Source organism: Pelophylax lessonae, assembly GCF_965119305.1.
Source record: "Pelophylax lessonae genome assembly, chromosome: 11".
Lineage (NCBI taxonomy): Eukaryota > Metazoa > Chordata > Amphibia > Anura > Ranidae > Pelophylax > Pelophylax lessonae.
The window spans coordinates 45,235,272-45,260,131 of NC_138778.1; the positions used below are offsets into that span (position 1 = coordinate 45,235,272).

The 24,860-nt window shown below is 43.7% G+C and overlaps 1 protein-coding gene across 2 annotated transcripts in view; it reads right to left on the reverse strand.

The window, feature by feature from the left end:
- The window catches only part of ITCH (itchy E3 ubiquitin protein ligase), a 139,474-nt gene that overhangs the window by 57,522 nt on the left and 57,092 nt on the right, over positions 1 to 24,860 (reverse strand). For both annotated transcript variants that reach the window (XM_082272949.1, XM_082272950.1), the window contains exons 2-3: positions 17,129 to 17,218; positions 7,140 to 7,281 (exon numbers count right to left, since the gene is read on the reverse strand). In XM_082272949.1, the coding sequence (XP_082129075.1) occupies positions 7,140 to 7,281; positions 17,129 to 17,198 (212 nt within the window). In that variant the 5' untranslated portion in view covers positions 17,199 to 17,218. The remainder of the gene's footprint in view (positions 1 to 7,139; positions 7,282 to 17,128; positions 17,219 to 24,860) is intronic.

Sequence of the window (24,860 nt, forward strand, 5' to 3'; positions counted from 1 at the left end):
TTGCCCATTTTAGCCTTGTACAAATGTAAAAAAAAAAAAGCACATCTCACAAGGTGTTACAGGAGCAACATCAATGCCTGTGCAACACAACCAAAATGCTCATTAACGCTATAGGTGAGTTAATGCGCCTTAAGGCTGCTGTAGAATTCAACGCTTATGTGTTATGTGAAAGAGCTCTCACAGGGACATAAGTAGCAAAAAAAAAAAAAGAATAAATATCGGACCTATTTTTAACCCTCACCACTCTATTCAGATCTAAAAAAAAGTTTTGCCTTTAGTTAATTAGCACGCAATTTCCAGAACTAAGCCTTCACATAGATTCAGTCTCATTTTCTATCACCTCTATGGTAAATTTTCCCCCGAAATATTGCACTATACTAAAAAATCAGGTGAAGCACTACAACTAAATAATAGAAGCCTATAAGTGGAACCACAGTTCTTAGCAGAGAGACACAGGCACCTGACATACCTGATGCTGGGTGCTCAAGATTCTACCGGGGCTTCTAACTCTGCAGGACAGTGCAGATTCTATTCCTCCAAGTATAGTGTATAATATTTTAACCACTTGCCTACTGGGCACAAATTTTAGTGCTGTCATGCAACAATGTACCCAAACCAAATTTTTATAATTTTATGGAGAGCTTTCTTTTGGTGGTATTTAATCACCACTGTATTTTTTTTTTTTTTCCTAAACAAATGTTGGGTGGAAAAAAAAAAAAAAGTTCTTAGTTTTGATTATAAATTTTTCGAATTAAGAATTTTTTCTCCTTTACTGATGTGCACCAATGAGGCTGCACTGACAGGCAGTTGTGGACAGTTAGGGCTGCACTGATAATCAGGACAATGATGATCAGTGCCCTGATTATCAGTGTAGTTGTCCCCTGTGTGGATTTGCCAGTTATTGGCTCTCCTCATCCACTGTCAGCAAGAGGAAAGGATTTCCGATAACTGGAAAAAATGGATTTTTGTAAAATCTTACCGTAAAATCCTTTTCTCTTAGCTCATCGACAGACGTAGTCCTCGGTGATACACCACCTTCGGGTTATGTTACCTCCGCAGGAGCAGGACTAGACAGGAAATTAAAAAGCTCTGGCCACACCCTAGGGGCAGTCCCAGAGGGTATATCCTCTCTCTCTCTGCCTCAGCAAATCAGTTATGTGAAAAAGCAGTGCTTAGAGAATTTAACCCAACCCAACTCCAAAACAGAGGGGCGGGGACTACGTCTGTCGATGAGCTAAGAGAAAAGGATTTTACGGTAAGATTTTACAAAAATCCATTTTTCTCTAGCGCTCATCGACAGACGTAGTCCTCGGTGATACACCACCTTCGGGACGTCCCAGAGCAGTATCACAACTGAGGGGTGGGAAAATGGAAATCAAATCCCAATCTAGAAGGCCCAACCGGTGCCAACTAGAAGTTTACAATGCTCATCCTTAATGATGAGACTCAACAAAAAAATTTTCAAACAGAAAAAAACCCTCGAGGTAGACCACCGGTCTCCTCAAATTGCGGCCTGCAAAACCTTGCGACCAAATGAGGCATCCGCCGATGCCGTCACATCAATTTTATAGAATTTAGTAAAGGTATGTACCGACGACCAAGTGGCCGCCTTACATACCTGGACCACTGACGCCTGATGGCGAAAGGCCCAGGAAGTACTGAGCGCTCGAGTGGAGTGCGCCCTAACAGGGAACGGAGGACTCTGACCCTTAATAGAATAAGCCTGTACCACCGTTTGTCTAATCCATTTGGCAATGGTCGCGGCAGATGCAGGCAAACCCTTTCTGGGGCCATCCGTGATCACAAAAAGTGAATCCGTCTTACGGAATGATTCCGTAGCTTTCAGGTATACCCTGATTGCCCGAACCACATCCAAGGAATGCAACGCATGTTCCCGATGATGCTTGGGCTGAGGACACAAGGAAGGTAGTACAATATCTTCATTCAGATGAAAATCTGAAACCACCTTAGGAAGAAAAGATGGCTTAGGATGAAGTACTACCTTATCCCTATGAATCACTAGGTATGGGGACTGGCATGATAATGCAGCCAGTTCTGACACCCTGCGAGCAGAAGTAATAGCCACCAAGAAGGCCACCTTCTGGGATAAAGTAAGCAAGGGAATCTCCCTGATGTTTTCAAAGGGAGGTTTCTGTAGAACCGACAAAACCAAATTAAGATCCCAGGGCGGTAAGGGCGCGCGGACTGGAGGAGCCAGGTGCCGCACCCCCTGGATGAAATTCCGCACCAAGGATTTGGTAGCTAAAGGTTTCTGAAAGAAGATTGCTAATGCTGAAACTTGACCCTTGATGGTGCTCAAGGCTAGCTTCTGCTCAACCCCTTGTTGCAAAAAGGCCAATATTCGAGACACCGAATAGGTACGTGGAGGAAATCCTAAAGATTCGCACCACGCAATATAAGTCTTCCATGTGTGATAATAGACTTTGCTGGAAGTCGCTTTCCTTGCTTTAATAAGGGTAGGAATGACTGAAGTAGACAAACCTCTGTCCTTCAGTACTTGGGTCTCAATGGCCAGGCCATTAAAACCAGCGACTGTAAAGCACGAAGGTAAATAGGTCCTTGAGACTACAGACACTCCCTGAGACGAAGTTCCCACGGAACGTCTGCGACTAACATGTCCTAAGTCGGCCAGGCCGGCTTGAAGAGGCCAGCCTAGAATTTCTAGGACCACTGGCGCTGATTGGATCTGAACCAGGCGTCCCTAGAGCTATCTGGCCCCGACCATCCGAGAAAGTCTGGTCGTTTTCTGTTCCCACACATTTATCAGATACCTGATAGTTATCAGGAAAGGTGATCTTTTCTGGTTGAACCTCAGGGACCGAAGTCACCCGACTAGAGGCTACTTGGCCTATCTGGTCAATCAGATCCGATTCCTGTGAGGTATCGGGACTAATCTTAGGAAAAGGTAAAGGAAAAGATCTATACAGGGAACGGTAACTACCGCTTCCTGTACTTAAATGTTGGAAGGGAAGAATCGCACCGGTAGTAGTGGTTGATGCTCGATCTAATGTCCTGAATACCGGTGAAAACGTCCCCCCACCCTGAAATCGGGTGGGGGCGCACCTTCAGGCTGTGTACTCCTTTACTTCGGGTTTGGCTGGGTTGGTCCTCTGCTTGTCCGACCAGCCCTTCTTGAACCCTCCTGGAGGAGTCTTGCCTTTCCCGGGAGTACCAGCCGGGCGCCCTTTATGGGCGGTAAAGAAAGGTCCTCGCTTGTTGCGAGGTCCCTTAGCTTTTGCAGCCTGTGGCAAAAAAGTACTCTTGCCCCCGGTGGCATCCTTAATGATTTCATCTAGGTTGGCTCCAAATAGACGATTCCCCTGGAAAGGGAGATTGGTCAAAGTCTTTTTGGAACCTAGGTCAGCTGACCAGCATTTTAACCACAGCACACGTCTGAGGATCACTGCTAACTTAGATGCATGCCCTAACAAGGGAGTAGTGTCCAAGGCTGCGTCACAGATAAACCGTAGCCCTTGTATGATCAGTTCTATCAAATCAGATGTCTCCTGGGGAATATCTTTTCCCCTAAGATCTTGGCGTACCATTTTCGCCCATTCCGTAAGTGTCTGGGAAACTAGACCAATAACAATTACTGGTCTAAATGCTGACCCTATCAGAGAAAAGATAGTGCGGGACTCCGCTTCTATCTTTCGATCCACCGGATCCTTAAAGGACGAAGTGTCCTCCACTGGAATAACCGTGGCTTTATTCAGCCTGGAAATAGGCGGATCCACGACTGGTGGTACCGTCCATTTCTTAATGATGGATTCCTCAAACGGATAGCGTCTAGCAATACGCTTGGAAATAGTAAAGGTACGTTTAGAATGCTCCCATTCTCCTTTAATCTGATTACCAAAACATTTAGGTACAGGAAAAGCCTTCGCCGTCTTGATGGGCTTATTAGTCCCAAAAGGCCTCTCTGTTTCAGTTGCCTCTGCCGGTAAAGCCTCAAGTTTTAAGGTTTCTTGCACTGCCACAACTAGTGCGTCCACCAATGCTTCTTCCTGAATTATAGCAGGAGAAGAAGCGTCCTCCTCACTGTCTGAGGGGGCTTTACCTGGGATAACAGCCCTTGCAGAGGAACCTGCAACTGCAGTGACCATCTCTGAATCAGAGTCAGAGGTGTCAGATAGTATAGGGGTAGGCAGGGGGCCGCTTCCTTGACCCCCGTCCCCGACAGGCCGCCTCCACCCGAGCCACCATAGACTCCAAAATTGCTGTAAATGACTCTATACTCTGTGCACCGGCGGGTCCCGAGGCCCCCTCGAGGGAAACAGGTGGGGGAATATGTGTGGCAGGGTCCATAATAACTCCAGTTACTTCCTGGATGATATAATTCAAAGTAAAGAAAAAACTTTTTTTTTTTTTTTTTTTGACCCTCAGCGCCACAAAAAAACCCCTTAGTGTTACCTGCTAGGGATCCCTATCGATCGAGAGAGAGAGAGATAGACCCCCAGGCTCACCACTTGATGTTCAGAGTTGAACTGCAACAGCTTACAGCGCTGTCTTAGACAAACAGGAAGTCTTTTGGCTGGCTGCCCAGGAAGAAAGGAGGCGGCTCCGCCCCTCTGCACGCCTTCCGGCGCCTCCCCCAAGCTCCACGAGGTGTAGAATCACCTCAAACATGGCCGCCCCCATGCTGGAGACACGAGGCTACGCCAAAATGGCGGCTCGTGCGATCCAGCAAAAAAAATGGCGGCGGCCTGTGCTGACTAGCGGTGTGCTGCAGGCACACAACACTCTCTCTGCATGGGGATATGGCGTGGTTGGCGGTACCGGCCCTGGCGGACCGCATGGCCGTTCGGGAGGCCTGCTATTAGCTGGAGATCTGACTTGGAAGGCAGTCTACATGTCCATGGCTTCTGACTGGTAGGTAGCTTATACTTAACCCATAAGATTCCCAGAATGCCACAGATTACATCTTTAAAACATGTATACAATAGATTGTTAGCTCCCAAACCAAGCCTCCTGGCTTTTTGCACACATAAAATCACACTCAAAGTAGGAGGATTTGTGACATGTTATAGGATAGAAAGAACTCTTTCTTACCATACAGAGAGGGGCCCGCGTTCACCACAAAACCCGTCAGGGAAAAAAGGGGGAACATACTACTCACCATACCGGAACCAGGCGGGCACCAACTCCTGACAGTACCCCTCTCCACCGGGGCGGGAGGGCTGTCGACCGATACGGACGCCGTGACTCATGGTCTTTGGCGTTTCAGCGAGACGTTTAACTCGCGGGTTCAGTCCTTTTAATGGGACTTTGTCGCGGCCGACCCAGCGCGGAGCTATGGCCTGCACGCGCTCGTAGGCTGAACTGGGGTGACCACCGGATCTCAACATCCAGCCCGTCGCCCAGTTCAGCTTTCTTGCTTGAAGATCTCACAGGAACACTGGAGAAAAAAAGCTGTCCAAAAATCCTTTTAGAAAAAAATTCTTGCCAGGACCTAAGATCCCAGCAAGGTATCTAGGTCCTTACTCCTAACTAGACAGAAAATAACTGATTTGCTGAGGCAGAGAGAGAGAGGATATACCCTCTGGGACTGCCCCTAGGGTGTGGCCAGAGCTTTTTAATTTCCTGTCTAGTCCTGCTCCTGCGGAGGTAACATAACCCGAAGGTGGTGTATCACCGAGGACTACGTCTGTCGATGAGCGCTAGAGAAATCCTGTTTACACTGATCAGCTGTGACTGGAGACAGCTGGTTAGATGGTAAAGAGACGCTGTGATTGGCTCTTTACCCCAATTTGTGATCAGCTGTGTCCCAAGGACACCACGGTCACAGATCCGTGCCAATGAGCGCTGCAGGGAGCGTGCAGGAAGCGCGATCACAGGAGGACGTCCATGGATGCCCCCCCCCCCCCCCCCCCGGCAATGTGAGCCTGCGCTGTAGCCGTCTTTCAGCTAAAGTGGGTGCGAACTGGTTAAGAGAGACATGGTCATTAAGATATATGCATCCTTATGACAGCGTCTCTATAAAGCAGACGGACTAAATTAGAGAAGATTTTAAAGCTGAACTCTAGATTGGATTTCTACATTGCATAGTTACATTGGTCCAGCGTAGACCAATAAGTATGCATACCTCATACTTGAGCGATTGCTGTGGGAGCTGTAAATCACTGTAGAAGTCAGTGCTACTACAGTTGTAGAAGTGATCTTCCAGGTCCTGTGCCTAGCACGTTCCCTTCTGCATAGTAAACAGTAAACACAGGGTATCATTTGTTCAGTACTGCTGCTAGTTACAGAACATTTTGTATTTTTTTAATGAATATAAGGTGATCACTGATTGGACAAAGAGGAGATTGTGACATCACCTTCTCCACTTTCCCATCTCACCCACAGGGTCCAGAATATCACTGCCATCACTGTAGTGATGACCACTACAGTGCAGCTTCAACAGTGATCGCTCAGGTATGAAATATGCATACTTGCAGTGGTCCAAGCTGTATCAATGTAACTATGCTATAAAAATCATACCTGAAGTCCAGACTAGGATCGGTATCCCCGAGTCACGCTCAGGGTAGATGTGCAGAGCGTGCAGCGGTGTCTCTTACCTTCTCCTGGCGATCCAGCGATGATCTCTCATTGCTGTGACCGCCAGCCGAGATCCCCGCCGCTCGTCCGTCGGTCTGATGACTTCCTAGTTCCGTTCCCTGCAGCAGCAATGCTGCATGGGAGCGGAACTGGGAGGGAAATTCAAACGTTGCACAAAACACAAACACATTTATATTATATATATATATATATATATATATATATATATATATATAACGCATGAATTATAATCTAATCAATAAATATAATTTTATTATATATATTAAATAATAAAGTTATATTATTGATTAGATTATAATTCATGCGTTTGTGTTTCAAATTTATCACATCTGGGATGTCTACTAGACTCTTGTTTTGGTCAGGTTTAAGTCAGTAATTACTAAGAATTGTAGGCCTATAATACAGAACGCCAAATTTCCATGAAAAAAATTGTACCGCTTTTGGTACAGAATTCCTGACATAATCATACCGCCAGGGAGGTTAAGATCTGTTGACACTGGTAAACAAAGCTCATTGACCCACCACCTCTGCACGGTCCTTCCCAACTATAGATAATCACTTACACTGTGAGATGCTGCTTCCATTTTGGGCTGTGAGTGTTATTTCTGGTTTCTGTTTTTTTGGATTGACCATCGACTGACACTTCCACATATGGACTTGGACCAAACCAGTTCTTTCGGCTGTCTTTCAGCTTAGCTGATATGACTGTGTGAGAGAAGCAAGTATTACAAACTTATTGCAACACAACTGGATAAAATCAAGAATGCAGCTTCTAAGAAGAAGAGACAAACGGAAGCATAATACAGGTATGATAAGCAAAAGATTTCTAGCACTTTTATAGCAATGGACAAGGTTGGGGGGGGGGGGGGGGGGCACAAATATTTAATAAACATATATTTGGAAAAAAATAACTGGCACCAACTAAAAAAAAATATCGGAAGGAGAGGATTGCATCATTGCAATGTTGATATCAACAGATGTTTCCTAAGGTATCTTAGACATTGTCATCTTGTATCACTATCCCCAATCAGTGTTCTAAGCTTTTCCCTTTAAAACCACAAAGTCTCAGTCCTCCCACTGCATTAACGTGAGAAATGTTCAGAGAAAAACCACAGCAACAATATGACCAATTTAAATCCTCACATTGAGAAAACCAGTAGCATAAACATCACCAGCATCTTTTATTGCAAAATGGCCCGTCGGTCTTAGCCAGATTTAGCCTTTAAAGCAAACCTGTCATCAGAAGAATTTGCAGACTATCATTGCTGGTTGTCACACTGTTCCTCTGGATCTAACACTACCACGAAGCTACAAGTATCAACATGAACAATTTCTTTTTTACAGACAAATAAAGATCAAAAGTATCCAAAAAAGTTACTATTACCCCCTGCCCCCCCCCCCAATCACTCCTTTGCCCCCCCCCCTTCTTTTTTCTCCCTACCTCCATCTCTATTCATCTACTCTACACACATTTCCATGTATTTACTGTTTTTCTTTAAATACGTCCACCCTCTTCCCTATTACATAGGCACTCCATATTCTATATGTGCTCAACTTTTAAACCATTCCCTTATTAAAGTGGAGTTCCACCAATTTTAGTGACTTTAGATGTATGCAATCCCCTTTAAAACAACTTTTACCAATGGAAAGTTTTTTTTTTTTGTTGCTAGTAAATATTTTATTTTCTGCTTTATTTATCCTCTTCTCACTTCCGGGTCCGGTCGGCGATTACGTCATTCGGCGATTCGCAGTGTGTGCTGGGATGTATTTCAGGGCATGAAATCTCGCAGTATTACACAGGAGATGAGCTGTACTGCGTGCTCTGCCCCGCCTCCGCCCCCTCTCAGTGAGCTGTATGTATTGTATTGAGGCCGTGCTCCGCCCCACCTCCTCTCAGTGAGCGAGGACTGAAAGCATTATATCCTCACTGAGCTCACTGACAGGAGGCGGGCGGAGCACGGCCTCAATACAATACATACATCTCACTGAGAGGAGGCGGGCGAAGGCGGGGCGGAGCACGGCCTCAATACAATACATACATACAGCTCACTGAGAGGAGGCAGGGCGGAGGTGGGGTAGAGCACTCAGTACAGCTCATCTCCTGTGTAATAATGCAAGATTTCATGCCCTGGAATACATCCCAGCACACACTGCGAATCGCCGAATGACGTAATCGCCAAACGGACCCGGAAGTGAGAAGAGGATAAATAAAGCAGAAATTAAGGTATTTACTAGCAAAAAAAAAAAAAAACTTTCCATTGGTAAAAGTCGTTTTAAAGGGGATTACATACATCTATGTAATCCAATTTATTAAAAATGGGTGGAACTCCACTTTAGGGTTCTTTCTGGGTCCAACTATCTTTTTAGAATGACTTCTTTAGCCACATTTAGTAAATGAGACACGACTGTACTCTCATATGGTTTTGTCGTTTTATTAGTACTATGGAAAAGGCAGCACCACGGATCATCTGGTATCTCTATACCTGTAATCTCCGCAATATATTGCTCCACAACTTGCCAGTACTCTCGTATTTTAGGGCATTCCCATCATATATGGTCATCGTCCCTTTAATGTTGCAACCTCTCCAGCACAAATGATGATTTCTCTGGTTGGTATTTTTGTGCTCTCTCTGGTGATATATGCCACCTTGACATACATTTGTAGTTAATTTCAATTGTATTTATATCGACCACCAAATTATGTATTGCTCTCAGTATTTTACTTATTTGTCATTCTTCTAAACGTGTTCCCTTTCCCCTTTTCCAATGAATGGAGGTATTTTCAGCTCTGCCAACTCCGGAAGTATTTTATAAAATTTGTGCTATTAGAATGCTTCACGGTCACCTGTGAATTATTATAAAGCCCTTCCAATGGGTTTAAAGCCCCATACACACACGCAGATCGTCGTCATACAAACGTCGGCGGACGAAAGATCTGCCGATTGTATGCGTGTTAGTATGGTGCCTCCGACAGCTGTCTGCACACAATCTGCGGACAAGAGTCTTTCTTGCAAACATGAAAATTTTTGTCTGCGGACACCAGAACGGACAATTGTTTGCCTGTCAGTACAGAAATCAGCCGACAGACAGCAGATTTGCAAGACTGGGCATGCTCAGAAAATAAAAAACACAGGGAAAGTTAACCATTACATGACATCACTTCTGCAGTCAGCTGAAGTCTGCGGACAAAATTCTTGTGCTGTCCTTGTGCTGTCTTTGCACTTTTCAACAGACACCGACATCCCGGGGAGAAAAGACGAACATTTGTATGACGACGATCTGCGTGTGTGTATGGGGCTTTAGTCTTCTTCAGATCTAATTGGCTGTGGTAGGGTTGATATATTAATCCATTCAGTGTCTCCCGTATGTTTTAATTCTGGATATGGGGAAATCTTTCCTTTTTTATTATGTCTTTCAACTGTGTGGTCTTCATCCATTCCCCAAATTGTGCCCCATCTACCCGGTGGAAAGAAATTTGTTCTTGTTATTGAAAAGAAGTGGTGAATTATACTCCCATTTTGCGTGTCTGTGTATTTTATCCCATATCTTAAATACACATCATTTTGGTCAGTTTTTGTGTATCTATGGCCAATGTTCTATACCTATGTGGAATCCAAATAATATTGTTCAATTGTGCCTTACTTAATGTGTTCCTCTTCACCCACCTTTTATCACTTTCAATCTTAGTCCATTCTACCATTCCTTATGAGAATACTGCATCATAGTATCTTTTAACCACTTAAGGACTAGGCCTTTCTGACACTTCTTGTTTACAAGTTGAAAATCAGTATTTATTTATTGCTAAAAAATGACTTAGAACCCCCAAACTTATATATTAGCAAAGACTCTGGAGAAGACTCTGGAGAATGAAATGGTGGTCATTGCAATATTTTTTGTTATGCGGTATTTGCACAGCGGCCTTTCAAAACGCAATTTGTTTGGAAAAAATACATTTCACTGCATTTTACCACTCTTATCCTATTACTGTAATAACTTCTCTTGCAGTTTCCCGTCTTGTCTGTCCCTCCACATCCGCTGGGGAGGCGTTTTCCTGGGGGGCACCTCCATTTGGTCCTGGCGTTGGTTTGTTTTCCTCACGGTGGATGCTCTGGGTGCATTTGGGTGTTCCACACTTGCATGCATTTATGTCTATGTATGTATGTATGTATGTATATATATATATATATATATATATATACTAATGACTGCTGTTGTTGTATCACACAGGCTATTTAAGGCATATTTTATGCTTAATGTGCTCTATACCCCTGAAGAAGCGGACCTCCAGTGCCCGTGAAACATGTCGGGATCTGTCTGATGCTCCTCATTGGACTTAATCAACTGTATATCATTGCCTTATGCCTATATGTTTTCCAAACATCCAGTCTTTCTATATATGTCAATTGTATACCTAATGAACACATTTATTAGTATTGTTTTCCCTGTTTTTAACATGTATCAATAAATATTTTCATGTTTTTAACATAATTTTTCATTTTTTCTACCTGGTACCTTAAAAATCCCACCAGCCCTCAACAATTTTCTGACTGTTCTTTCCTTCCAATCTCTGTCTTCTCTTTCCCTCTACTCCCCCTTTTCTCATTCTTTCCCCACCTTTTTCCCCCCTTTTTCTCCTCCCTTCCTTCCTTTTCTCTCTCCCCTGTCTTGTGTGTTTCCCCTTTTACCCCCTTTTTTCTTTTCTTTCCTTTTCCTCCCCTTTCTGCTTTTCTATATTTTTCTACATTCCTTTACCCTTTTCTTTCTATCCAGGCTAATGCCTTTACACCTTGGGCTCCTGCCGTGGATGTACTTTGGGAACACTTCCCATGTCTTATAATTTCACTGCATTTTAAAAAAAAAGCAAAACCGTAAAGTTAGCCCAATTTTTTTCTATAATGTGAAAGATAATGTTACACTGAGTAAAAAGATACCCAACATGTCATGCTTCAAAACTGCACACGCTTGTGGAATGGCGACAAACATTGGTACTTAAAAATCTCCGTAGGCGACACTTTAAAAATTTCTACAGGTTACCAGTTTAGAGGTACAGAGGGGCTCTAGGGCTAGAATTATTGCTCTCGCTCTAACAATCAGGGCCATACTTCACATGTGGTTTAAACACTGTTTACATATGTGGGCGCGACTGGCGTATGCGTTCGCTTCTGCGCGCGAGCTCAAGGGACGGGGTGCTTTAAATTTTTTATTTTTTTTTAATTTAATTTACCTTTAATTTTTTTCTTTTTACACTGTCCCTTTAAAATTTATCACCTTTATTCCTATTACAAGGAATGTAAACATCCCTTGTAATTTTTCACAATAAAGCACTCCTTGTTGTTAAAAAAAAAAAAAAAAAACAACATCCCTTGTAATAGAAATAAGCAGGACAGGTCCTCTTTTTTTTGAGACCTGGGGTCAAAAAGACCTCAGATCTCACATCTACACTAAAAAGCAAAATAAATAAATGAAGGCATTTTTTTTTCCCCCATCATGAAAAAAAAATGGCCCCTTTAAGGCCGTTGGGAGGAAGCGATGTAGGACGTCGCTCCGGTTCTCCAAGGCCATGGAGTCTCCCGCCGCTCATAAAAGTGTACCCTGGTACCGCTTATAAGAGGCCTCAGACTTGTATTTAGAATTTCTACTGTGTTGATCTCTAGGTTAGACAATTCTCCATATATTTTTAATTCTTTAACCACTTCCTTACCGCTGGACGTCATGACTTCCGGGGCTTTTAAGTGGGGATTTTTGAATGATGCCTGCAGCTGTAGGCATCATTCAGATATAATTTTTTTCCGCCGGCAATTCCCTGCACCATAACAACAATCATAGCGGCTGTTAAGCCACTTGATCGTTCTTACAGGCAGCGGGAGGGGACATCCCCCCTCCCGCCGGCTTCCGGTGCTTCGATCGGCGAGCCGAAGAAGGAATCCGCCAGAGGCGGGCGTACACCATAGAGTCTGCCGAGGACCAGATGGTCCCCGGCAGTCTCTATGACTCTATGTGTAATAACACCTGTGCAATAATCATGCTGTCTAATTAGCATCTTGATATGCCCCACCTGTGAGGAGGATGGATTATCTGGGCAAAGGAGAAGTGCTCACTAACACAGATTTAGACAGAAAAAGTCTAAGGCCTCTTTCACACGGTCCGCCTCCGTAGGCGGATCCGTGTTGCTCAGCGGGGATCGATCCGCGATCCCCGCTGAGCCGGCAGATGACAGCTCCGTCTCCGCTTGCAGAGCGGAGAGGGAGGTGTCTCAGCTCCCGCTGCCCTCTATGGGGGATCGGATGAGCGCGGACTGCCTGTCACTGCCTACTATCACTGAACGGATGGAAAAATAGGGTTTTCATCCGTCCAGATTTCACGGACAGGATCGGACACGGATGGCAGCGGGTGTCAGCGGAGGTGTCTCCGCTAACATCCGCTGCCCCATAGAGCTGCATGGAGGATCCGATCAGATCTGCCTAAAAAACTGACAGGCGGATCTGATCGGATCGCCCCTGTGAAAGGGCCCTTAGGTCTTTGAATTAAGATCATGGAAAATGGGGGCAAAAACAAAAGTGTTGCATTTATAATTTTGTTCAGTGTATGTTAAGAATTTAAGTACGGTCATACTTTTTTCCTCTCTCCCCCCTCACCATCTGCTCTTGACCCAAGGAAGGCACAGATGCGGAGATAGGTTCCCTTGCCAAGGGAGGGAGATCTGACCAAAGTCAAGAAAGGAGGCATGAGAGCAAAAGGGGGTCTTTTGAGTATCTGGCACAATATATCCCCCCCCCCCATTACTCCCCTATCATCACCCCCCTCCCTTCCCTCTCGAATACAAAAGATCTTATTTATTAGACTCAAACCCGAGGATCAGCATGACAGATCAGCACCTAGGATTTTTATTATGACTGGCATATTTTAATCTGTGCCAACCCAGATTATGACTTTATAAATCCTTCTCTCACTCTTTGAAATCTATTTATACGATCATTGTTTTTGTTATATGTCATTAACATGCGAAGTGTGATCCTGCATTAACAGCCTGTCTGTACTCACATTTTATGATTCTTATCGCATGGCTTCCCTCAAAACAAACTGCAGACTTTCAGTGGAACAACAGATGGTGAATGGAACCAGATTCAACCTACTACTTATTAGAAGTTCTCACAGTCTTTAATACACTAACTTTTTCTTGTAGTGGAGACGGCTTTAAAAAAAAAAAAAAAAAAAAAAAAAAAAGGGAATACCAATTATCAACTTCCCATCCCTAAAGATGTTGAGCTGCTGGTGGGGGTGCGTATAAAGCAAACCTGTTGATTTGTCTTGCAGGAGCAAAGCACAGGTCCAACTTAAAGGAACACTGTTGGTTGAAGATAAAAAAAAAAAAAAGAAGCAGCCTACAAAAGATGGTGATGACTCCCAACAAGCCTGAAAGTTTCAGCTGCTGAAGATTCACCTTGATGCCACAGCTTCAGAAGAAAGCAAAGTGAAGACTCAGTGCATGGTGATTTCAATAAAATGCTTCCTCATTGTGTACGATTTTCTTTTTTGTGTGCTCACTGTCTAGCTTCAGCCACTGCTCCCTCCTTTTTCCTGGAACTGGCATTTATGGCATCTCTCTGGTTGCTTCACATGAAGCATGCAGCCCTATGAATACATTTCCCACGTTTGGTTGTAGCTAGTAACGATGACATCATACGGGGAGTGTCCTCTCTAAGGACACTTCTTCCTACACAGAGATGGGGTTTTTTTATAACTGGAACACAGGTCTACCTTAAGGCAGGTTTACAGCTGCCGTCGCTGCTCAACAAATGTATACTTCCGATATACAAAGGTAGTTTTAGCAACAAGCACTCTTTAGTGGGCGACACAGAACAGCCTATCAGCAGGTAGTGGCTGTAGCACTGGAAACATGTTACATGATCCACCCTAAAATCAGGTGGAACGTGTAACATGTTCCCAAAGGTGAACTTATCCTTTAAGCTGGTCATACATAGCTCAGTTTTTTTTGCTCAGCCAGTAGGCTGAGCAAAAAAGGCTGAACAGATTTTCCTACCCACACAATAGAGGTGGATTGGAGGCATTCTTCCTGCTGTGTCAATATATTCTGATAGAATAGGAGTCAGCTAGACTCCTCCGTTGTCAAAATACACTAATCTGCACTGCGGCCTATTGGCTGCAGTGCTGATCAAACAAAAATTTTCCAGCAGCACGTTCGTAAGCAGTTGATCAGTAGATCCACTGCTCACGAACGGGACAGGCTAAAGATGGGTCGAAATTTTGACCGGTCCTTGTTGAAGCAGGCAAATATCGATCCATCCATGGCCAGTCTCATTTTGCAGGTTGCTTGCTTCAGAATTTTTAATTTTAAAGTTCATTTATTAACCCCTACATGCTGACTGAACACAAATATTTGGCCTCGGCTTCAGGAGGTTGTACCGGGGTGATGCCTGCAGCTAGAGTTGTTTAAAGTCGACAGTCGGCTTTCTTGTAATAACTGATGCAGCTGCTCTGTTATAAGGAGCGGGAGAGGATGTCCCTCCCCCCCCCATGGCTCGACTCGGGTATCCCGTCCCACCAAGACCGAGCGACCAGCCAGCAGACGGATTCGGCTTTGATCAGGTCTCTGATATAGAAACCCGGAAGCAATGTCATTACATCACTTCCGATTACTGGAGCCTTAAACGATGCCAGATTTTTCTTTTTAAAAATGACAGTATTCAAAACAGCTAAACTTGGCGTTTTGAATGCTTTTAAGTGCAAAAAAAGGATCTGGAGTCTGCCTATTACTGTCACAAGGGATGTTTACATTCCTTATGACAGCAATAAAAGAGATCAAATTTTTTTTTTTTAAAAAGGGACAGTGTAAAAAAAAAAAAAGAAAAAAAGAAAAAAAAATACATTTAAAGCGCCCTGTCCCTCCGAGCTCGTGCGCAGAAACAAACGCATAGGTAAGTCGTGCCCACATATGTAAACTATGTTCAAGCCACATATGTTAGCTATCGCCACGATCGTTCGAGCAATAATTCTAGCACAAGAGCACCTCTGCAACTCAAAGCAGGTAACCGTTAACCTTTTTTTAAAATGTCGCCTATAGAGATTTTTAAGTACTGTAGTTTGTCGCCATTCCACCAGTGTGTGCAATCTTAACCACTTGCCGACCACCGCACGACTATCTACGGCGGCGGTCAGCCCCTCACAGGCAAAGTGACGTAGGTCTACGTCGCTCGCCTGTGAGGGTTTAGGGAGCGAGCGCGCGCCGCCGGAGGCGCGCTCCCGCGTGGTCACGGACCCCCCCGCGCGTGTGACCGGCGGACCCGATCGCCGCCGGCCACTCTGCGATCGGCGGGGGAGAGGGAGAAAGTCAGGCAGCTTGTGTAAACAAGCTGCCTGTCATTCTCCTCTCTGTATGAGAGATGATCACATGGATCTACTATGTAGATCCATTGATCACTCTGCATACAGTTGAAGCCACAGCCAATCACAGTTAGAATCACGCCCCTAGGGACACACACAGCCCCTCCCTCTCAAATAAAGTTAACCCCTTCACTACCAGTGTATTTTTACAGTAACAGTGCATATATATAGCACTGATTACTGTAGAAATGTCACTGGTAACCCCAAAAGTGTCAAAAATGTCAGTCAAGGGTCCGATCTGTCCGCCGCAATGTCGCAGTACCGCAAAAAAAAAAATCGCAGATCGCCGCCATTACGCGTTAAAAAAAAAACAACAAAAATGACAAAAATCTTTCCCTTTGTTAGTAAACGCAATAACTTTTGCGCAAACCAATCAAAATACGCTTTTTGCGATTTTTTTTACCAAACATAGGTAGCATAAAACAAATTGGCCGAAAATATTAAAAAATTTTGATTTTTACAATTTTTTTTGGGGGAATTTCATATAAAAAAAAGGGAAAAATATTGCTATTTTTGCAAAATTGACGCTCTTTTTTTGTTTATAGCGCGTGATCAAAAAATCGCACAGGTGATCAAATACCGCCAAAAGAAAGCTCTGTTTGTGGGAAAAAAAGGACGCCAAATTCGTTTAGGTACAGCGTCGCACGACCGCGCAATTGTCCGTTAAAGTCACGCAGTGCCGAATCGCAAAATACCCTCTGGTCGTTTAGCAGCCAAATCCTCCGGGGCTTAAGTGGTTAAAGCATGATGTCCGATATCCATTTACTCGGTGTAACATCATCTTTCCCATTATACGAAAAAATTGGGCTAACTTTTACGGTTTTGTTTTTTAATACATGAAAGTGTATTTCTTCCAAAAAAAATTGCATTTGAAAGTCCGCTGCGCAAATACAGCGTGACAAAATATAAAGCAATGATCGCCATTTTATTCTCTAGGGTCTCTACTAAAAAAATAAAAAAATAATACATTTTGGGGGTTCTAAGTAGTTTTCTAGCAAAAAAAAATACGTATTTTAACAAATGTCAGAAAAAGGCTTAGGCATGAAGGGATTAAGGTAAAAGTTGCTTTAAGAGCGGTCTACCTATGATAAACATGAAAATGAAAGACACGCTGGGGGAATTCAATTTCAGCAACCTTTTAAACACTTACCTGTAACCTGAAGCTGTGATTTCATGGTGACGCCATTTACTGCAGCTGGTTTTGGGGCACCACCATCCATTTCCCCTTTTCAAATTATGTCTGTAGGGGAAAAAAAAATAAAACATTTCTGTTATAAACAAGCATGTCACAGCAGTTTAGAACAATCTGACTAAACCTTTCAGTCACATGTAGGATGAATAAAAAAGATAAAGGTCAGTCCACCCATACAGATATTTTAGTTTTTTTTAAAGAGGAAGTAAACTCTTCCTTTTTTTTTTTTCTTTTTTTTTCTCCTGCAAAGTAAGTGCATAATGTGCTAGATTGCATCGCATACTAGCACATTATGTGACACTTACCTGCAACGAAGCCCACGTTGTCCCTACTGCCGGCTGCATCCATCTTCGCCCATCTTTCTTCCGGGTCTGCGGAGTCCGGCTGTATTACTGGCCGGACCCGCGTGACGTCACTCCCGAGCATGCGTGCAGGAGCCGCCGGTCACGGCAGAGCTCTGAAGAAACGGCACGGATGGCCATTTCTTCAGAGCGCATGCGCCCATGACGTCATCGGCTGCATGCAATGTAAATATCTCCTAAACGGTGTAAGTTTAGGAGATATTTACAGCACCTATAGGGAAGCCTCATTATAGGCTTACCTATAGGCAAAAGTAATCAAAGTGGGTTTACAACCACTTTAATAGATGCTAGCCTTCAGGTTCTTATATCTTTCCGGGACTCTGGTGATGAGATTTGTGTAAGAGTTCCACACATGGTTATAAGAGGTTTGAATCTGCTTGTTGAACCCCTCATAAGTCCTGGTTCATACTATTGCGATCACAGACATCGCATATGATTTGGAGCGCACTGCTCCTAAAAACATGCAATGTCTGTGGGGTGCGAATTCAGCCATACAGTTTGTATGGCTGAATTTGCACCGCAATCGCAGTGAACTCGCACAGGACCCTTTTTTTGGTCCGCAGCAGAATTGGATTGCATGGTGGTTCACACCAGTGCGATCCGATTCCTGTGCCAACTGTCAGATCGCACTGCGATATGATCTGGGGGTGTCAACTTTGAACTGACACCTCCAATGTATTGTATATGGCCGTGTGAACTGCCTGTGCTGTGGATGCGATGCATAAACGCACAGTAGATTTGCAGCGTTCCCGCGTCGCAATAGTGTGAACCGGGACTAAATGGAAACTTTGAAGCATGGAAATGCCTTGGAGTATGATAGTATCAGAATACTAGTTGCTACAGTCACCAAAATACTGAATAAAGATTACAAGTGATTTGACATTTTCCTCACTCTGATGCAGGACTAATTCTGCTAACTTGAACCTTAGGTATACAGCAAAGTACACGGATTAAATTCATATAAAAGGAGTGGTTTTACCTGCTAAAGGATTTGTGACACCACTTTCTCAACCTATCAGCACGACTCTTGTAAGCACATCAGCACTAAAACACAACTGATTGGCTCCTTCTGCTGCTATGCCCCTGTCTGAGCCCTACTGTACAGGCGATTGCATGTGGTCAATAAAAGGTCAAATTCATGTACTTACACAGTCGCATTTAAATAAATAAAAAAAAATCCTGTTGTGCCTTAAAGCAGCGATCCTCAAACTACGGCCCTCCAGCTGTTGCAGAACTACACGTCCAATAAGGCATTGTAAAGCTCTGACATTCACAGCCATGACTAGGCATGATGGGAATTGTAGTTCCTGAACAACTGGAGGGCCGTAGTTTGAAGACCCCTGTAGGAGATGTTCAACTTTTTGTAATGTTACACCCATATTCAGGGTGTAACAAGTAACATGTTGTGAATGGACCAGCCCCTGCACCTCCCCAAACCCCGCTGTAACAGCTAGAGGGGTTCTTCTTGGAGACCAGCGATCTGATTGTTGGCGCAATGCTTTACAGGCTCCAAAAAAATAAATAAATGCACATTTTTTTACCTGCGAAAAATGTGCATTTATTTATTTATTTATTTTTACAAAAAGTAAACTTATCCTTTAGTGCCGGTTCACACTGAAGCGGCACGACTTCGGGGGCGACCTGTGAAGTCGCGTGCACCGCGACTTTGGCACGACTTGCACGGACTTCATATAATGAATGTCTATGCAAGTCGCTCCGAGGTCGCCCCGAAGTAGTACAGGAACCTTTTTCTAAGTCGGATCGACTTGTGTCGCTCCTATTAGAACCGGTCCTGTAGCGGTCAATGGACTGCGACGGTGCGAGACTTGTCAGGCTGACCAAGTCGCCTAACAAGTCGTACTAGTGTGAACGGAGACTTAATGATCCAACAGTTACAACTGACTCCGCTAACCATTAAAATATGATCTCTTTAAAATTCCAGAAAATTGCAAGAAAACACAAGTCTTACAATATTGCAACACCCAAAAGTCAAACCTGCAGGAGACCTAAAGATGCATTAGGGTAAAAAAAAAAAAAAAAAAACCCCTTTCAATTGTTGTCTCACAGGACAGAATTGGCTCCTGCTTCTGTCAGTCAAATCGAGTTTGGAGGGAGGGTGACAGGGCAGAGAGCAGTGCTGAGTGCGTCTATGGATACACACACATCCTGGCTTGGGAGCAAGCTCACACGTTTGCCCCCATAGTAAGTGGCTTGCTATGGGAGCAGAGAGAGGAGGAGGAGTGGACAGCGAGTTGACATTCTCCACCCCCCCCCCCCGATGCTTCTACCAGCTCGCTTGTGCGATCGGTGAGCTGGAGAAGGAATCGGCCACTGGTGGAAGTGTCACCATAGAGACTGTGAGGACCAGATGGTCCCTGGCAGTCTCTAACTCTCGGAGACCCGGGCACAACGTCATCACGTCACGTCCGGCCTGGCAGTTTTCAATACTCCACTGATCTCGGCTGAATAGCCGAGATCGTTTTCTTTTTTTTTTTTACCCCAAATCTCCCTATAAAGAGGACCTGTCATTCACTATTCCTATTACAGGGATGTTTACATTCCTTGTAATAGGAATAAAAGTGATAAAAAAAAAAAAACGTAAAAAAGGGAAAAAGTGTAAAAAAACAAAACAAAATAAACAATAAAAAGAAAAAAAAAAAATGGAAAGTGCCCCTGTCCCTGCACGCGGAAGCGAACACATGTGTTCATCGTGGCCAGTCGGCATTCAATACATACATGTGAGGTATCGCCACGAACGTTAGAGCTAGAGCAACAATTTTAGCCCAAGACCTCCACTGTAACACTAAAATGGTAACCTGTAAACAATTTTAAAGCGTCGCCTATAGAGATTTTTAAGAACCGAAGTTTGGCGTCATTCCAGTGTGCGCAATTTTAAAGCGTGGCATGTTAGGTATCTATTAACTTAGCGTGACAACATCTTTCACATTATACAAAAAAATTGGGCTAACTTTAGTGTTTTGTTTTAATTCATAAAACTTTATTTTTTCAAAAAAAAAATGCGTTTGCAAAATTTCTGCACAAATATGTGTGACATAAAAAGTTGCAATGACCGCCATTTTATTACCTAGGGTCTCTGCTAAAAAAAAAAAAGAAATTTTATATATATATATATATAATATGTTTGGGGGTTCCGAGTGATTTTATAGCAAAAAATTATGATTTTTTTTATGTAGGAGCGGAGTGCCAGAAATCGCGCGGTATGGAAGTGGTTAAGCAGAAGAGGACAGACAGAGTCCTCTCCCATTATTTTTTAGTGGGCAAGTTAGTGAACATCTGCCTGTCCATAGAGACACATTGGACCTTCTGATTAGGTCTTCCTGAAAAACTGGCAGCCCATGTGAAAGAGGCCCAAGTCCTCCTACACAAGAGGTAGGAAGCAATTAAAACAATTAACCTTTGCCATTGATGCATACTAGAATTTGATATAGGTTTCAAAGGTTGCTTGTTTACAGCATGTGAGCACAGAATACATTCGATAACCTGTAGCAAAGACCAATGACGTGCAGGTACTCAACAGTAAATATAACTGAACAGCTTTGAGTAGATGATCAATCACATGTTCCAGGTGTCAACACATATCCTATCATTGTATCAGCATCATACAACAGATTTCTAAATAAATAAAACGCTGACTGGTGGGATATTGAGCATATGCAGCAGCAGCAAAAATTGCAAATGTAGGTAGCGTTTACACAATAGGCTTCAAACCCCTTCATGCTTTATGCAATTTTATGCTTTCAGTGAATGGTTTTGAGACTTTGTGTATATGTAGTTTATGACTGTAGCATCCAAGTACCATAAATTGTGCTCCAATAGTTGTTTGAGTCTCCTAAGCTTACAATAAAAATAAATGCAAACATGCTTAGAGCTAGGCCTGGTTCACACTGCTAAGTCGGCAAAGTATACGACTTTGCCCTGCATCTTCCTTCCGACTTGGATGTTATTTAGGAGCCGCCTGTACAAGGGCTGAAATCACACCGAAGTCAGACCAAAGTAGTGCAGGAACCTTTTCTAAAGTCGGAGGGAATTGTGCAGCATCAGCTAAGATGGTTCTCATAGGGGTCTTGGGGAAACTTGGGGTCTCACCAGTCAGATCCCATGTGGCAACAGTGTGAACCGAGTGTAAGATTCCATTCACACTAATACGACTTGTCAGGATACTTAGTCAGCCTGACAAGTCGCGGACCGTTGCGGTCCATTGTGTGGTACAGGAACGGTTCTAATCGGAGCGACACAAGTCGCTCCGACTTAGAAAAAGGTTCCTGTACTACTTCGAGGCGACTTCTATAGACATTCATTTTATGAAGTCCGTGCAAGTCTTCACAGGTTGCCCCCGAAGTCGTGCCGCTGCAGTGTGAATGCGGTGTAAAGCTAATATCTAGTGGCTTTGAAAAAAATTCAGCACAGGAAATTTACAGCCAAGTCCAACCATTTTTGTCAAAACAAAAAACAAACTTGCCGTGAATTAAATAAATATTAACTCTGCTGCCACCTGCACGGTATGCATATTCATGGAGTGGATGAGTCACTGGCAGATCACCTGGCACAAATCCCATAGGCATGAACTCTTGAACTGTGTAAACCCAGATTCTACAACACAGAGTAGCATTTATTAAGGCTACTGCTCACTAAGAACCACAAATATGTACAAAAATAAATATTCTAAAAAAAACAACTTCAAGGGATATCCCAGACTTGCACAGACATTGCGTATTTCTACCCATTCAGGAAAAAGTCATGTTTTCTCTTCTCAGAACACTACTCCCCCCCCCGAAAGTTGGGAAAGTGGTATCGGCAGAGGCGCCTGAAGGTGAAGAAGCTGAGAAGTGGATTCTTCATAAACTTGATTTTTACTGACCATGGAATATTATAAAAACCCCACCAAGGCATTCCTGTATGTAAAGCCAGGTACGCACTATGGAGTTTTTTTTTTTCGTTCAACCTGCTGGATCAGAACCGCTGTACTAACGATCCAATGTTGGTACAGCGATCTCACCTGCTGAGCTGTTGTATTTCCACCCCCCATCCACCACAACACTGCAATCAGCGCTGATTGGGAGCATGTGGGCTGCTGGTTTTGCCGGGCATACACACGGGCCGAATGTTGGCTTTTTTTTTTTAACCAGCCCATGTCTTTCGACATTCGGCCCGTGTGTACAGGGCTTTAGTGTGCTGAAGTTTTTCTCCATATCCTTGGAAGTGCTCAAGTCGTAGAAGTTACAGGCTTCTCCAAGCTCTAACAGATGAATGGACAACCAGAGATGTGTACTAAAGGCGCATTATCAGCAGTAAACCGGGACAGCTAATCTTTAACAGTTTCAAAAAGCTTATCCGAAGAGAAGAAATTAAAAAATGGATTTATGTCCAGTAGGTGAAGATTTCCTACTTTTTAGGGTAACAATCTAAAGATTTTAGTGTGCCAGCCAAGTACTGTAGTACCCTAAAAAGTCTACCTCTGGCTGCTTGCATCACACGTTTTGAGATGGGATTTAGTAGTGCCACTACTGTGCTGCTGTTATCTTTGCTGGAGAGGAGGCTGCACCTGATTAACTGCATTGTATGCATCTCTCTGCTTCATACATTCCGTGGAACACCTTAAATCTCTCCTGCTGGTTTTAAAATGTAAGGTCAAGCACAGTTCAGATCATATTTGAATTAAATGTGGTATAGAGGGGAGCAGATTTTTACAAAGATGCCCTACATGCCTTGAGTCATGTGATCCATTATGCCAAATAACCATGTGGATGATGTACACTGGAGATCAAAATAATGGCACTTTTCCACTGCAAGTACCGGCTCGGCTCTACTCGGCCCTGCTTGGCCCGGTTTGCTTTTCCACTGCTGGTACCGCATGGTACGGTGTTGGAACGGTTCGGTACGGTTTGCTTTTCCACTAAAGTAGTACTAAAGTTAAGTGGGTGGGATAACAACGGGGTGGGATTCTCTGACCAATCAGTGGCTAGTAGTGACTGCATGCAAAGTATTGTGGATATGGTACCGGGTATGGTACCTCTTGGAACCACAATCGAGGTGATACTGTTTTTGAGAGCCGTACCGTTCGGTTCCATGCAGTGGAAAAGTGGCGCCGTACCGTACCGAATCGTTCCTACACCGTACCATGCGGTACCAGCAGTGGAAAAGCACAAAAGCGAGCCGAACCGTTCGGTTTCATGCAGGGGAAAAGCGCCATTAGAGAACCTACACTTTCCTAAATTTCAAGGTCACCGCATAGTCCTATTTAAAATGATCTAAACAGGAGTAAAAAAGCAGTTTTGTTAAGCATATTTTAGGAGTAACATATATTTTGAAGCAAAGAATAAAAAACTTCAATGAGGTTTGAAAAAGAACATTGATCAAAATTAGAGAACACTTTCAGATACCTCCAAGTTATTGGTGTCAATATGGCACCTTGTGCTAATTTCTTTAAATTTTCTGACAAACTATTTAACTGGCAGCCTAACTTTGTTGTTTTCACTGACTTGATGGTGAGCCATTCTAAAGTGATTGAAACCCTCCGGCAGCAGGTTGTCCAGATGAAGGCCAAAGGGGTGACCCTTTCAGCCATAGCAAGAAAAGTTTGTTGATCCAAATCTGTGACTTCTAGAATATTGCATCTTTACAACGTCACAAACTCATTCAAGGCTGGCTGTCCACGAAAGACAAATAAATGCAAGAGAGGACAGGATAATGCAGAGAATCTCAATGAGCAAGTCGGTTCAACACTGCAGCTGCGATTGCTGCCAGTTGCAATGAACAGAGTAATGCCTTGTACACACGCAACGATTATCGGCCGACCAATCGGCCGACTTTTGTCCAGTGTTGTTGAGTTGGTTGAAATGTGCTCTAGACTGCACACGAATTTTCTCGGCCAACAAAAATCTACTTCAGAAGGGATGTCGTGTGCTGGTTTACTTTCCGTGTGTTTTTTCATCTCTGAGCATGCCCAGTCTTACTCATCAGATTTTTGTCTGCCGAAATCTGTACTGACTGACAGAAAATCGGCATTTGTGTTGATGGCCAACAAAAATGTTATAGCCTGCACACCAGATTTTATTCGGCCGAAAAGTCGGAGTCGGTTGTCGAAAGCATCATACTAACAAGCCGAAAATCGGCCGATCGGACGTTGGCCGAAAATTCATGGCCAACTATCGATGCGTGTGTACAAGGCACAAGGATCTGTCTTGTCCTACAGTGTCTCGTCATTAGGAGAATTTGGACTAAAAGCCCACTCTGCAGTGACCAAACCTATCATTAGCAGAAGGAATCAAAAGGCTAGACTAACCTTTGCTGAGGAGCATGTTGTGTGG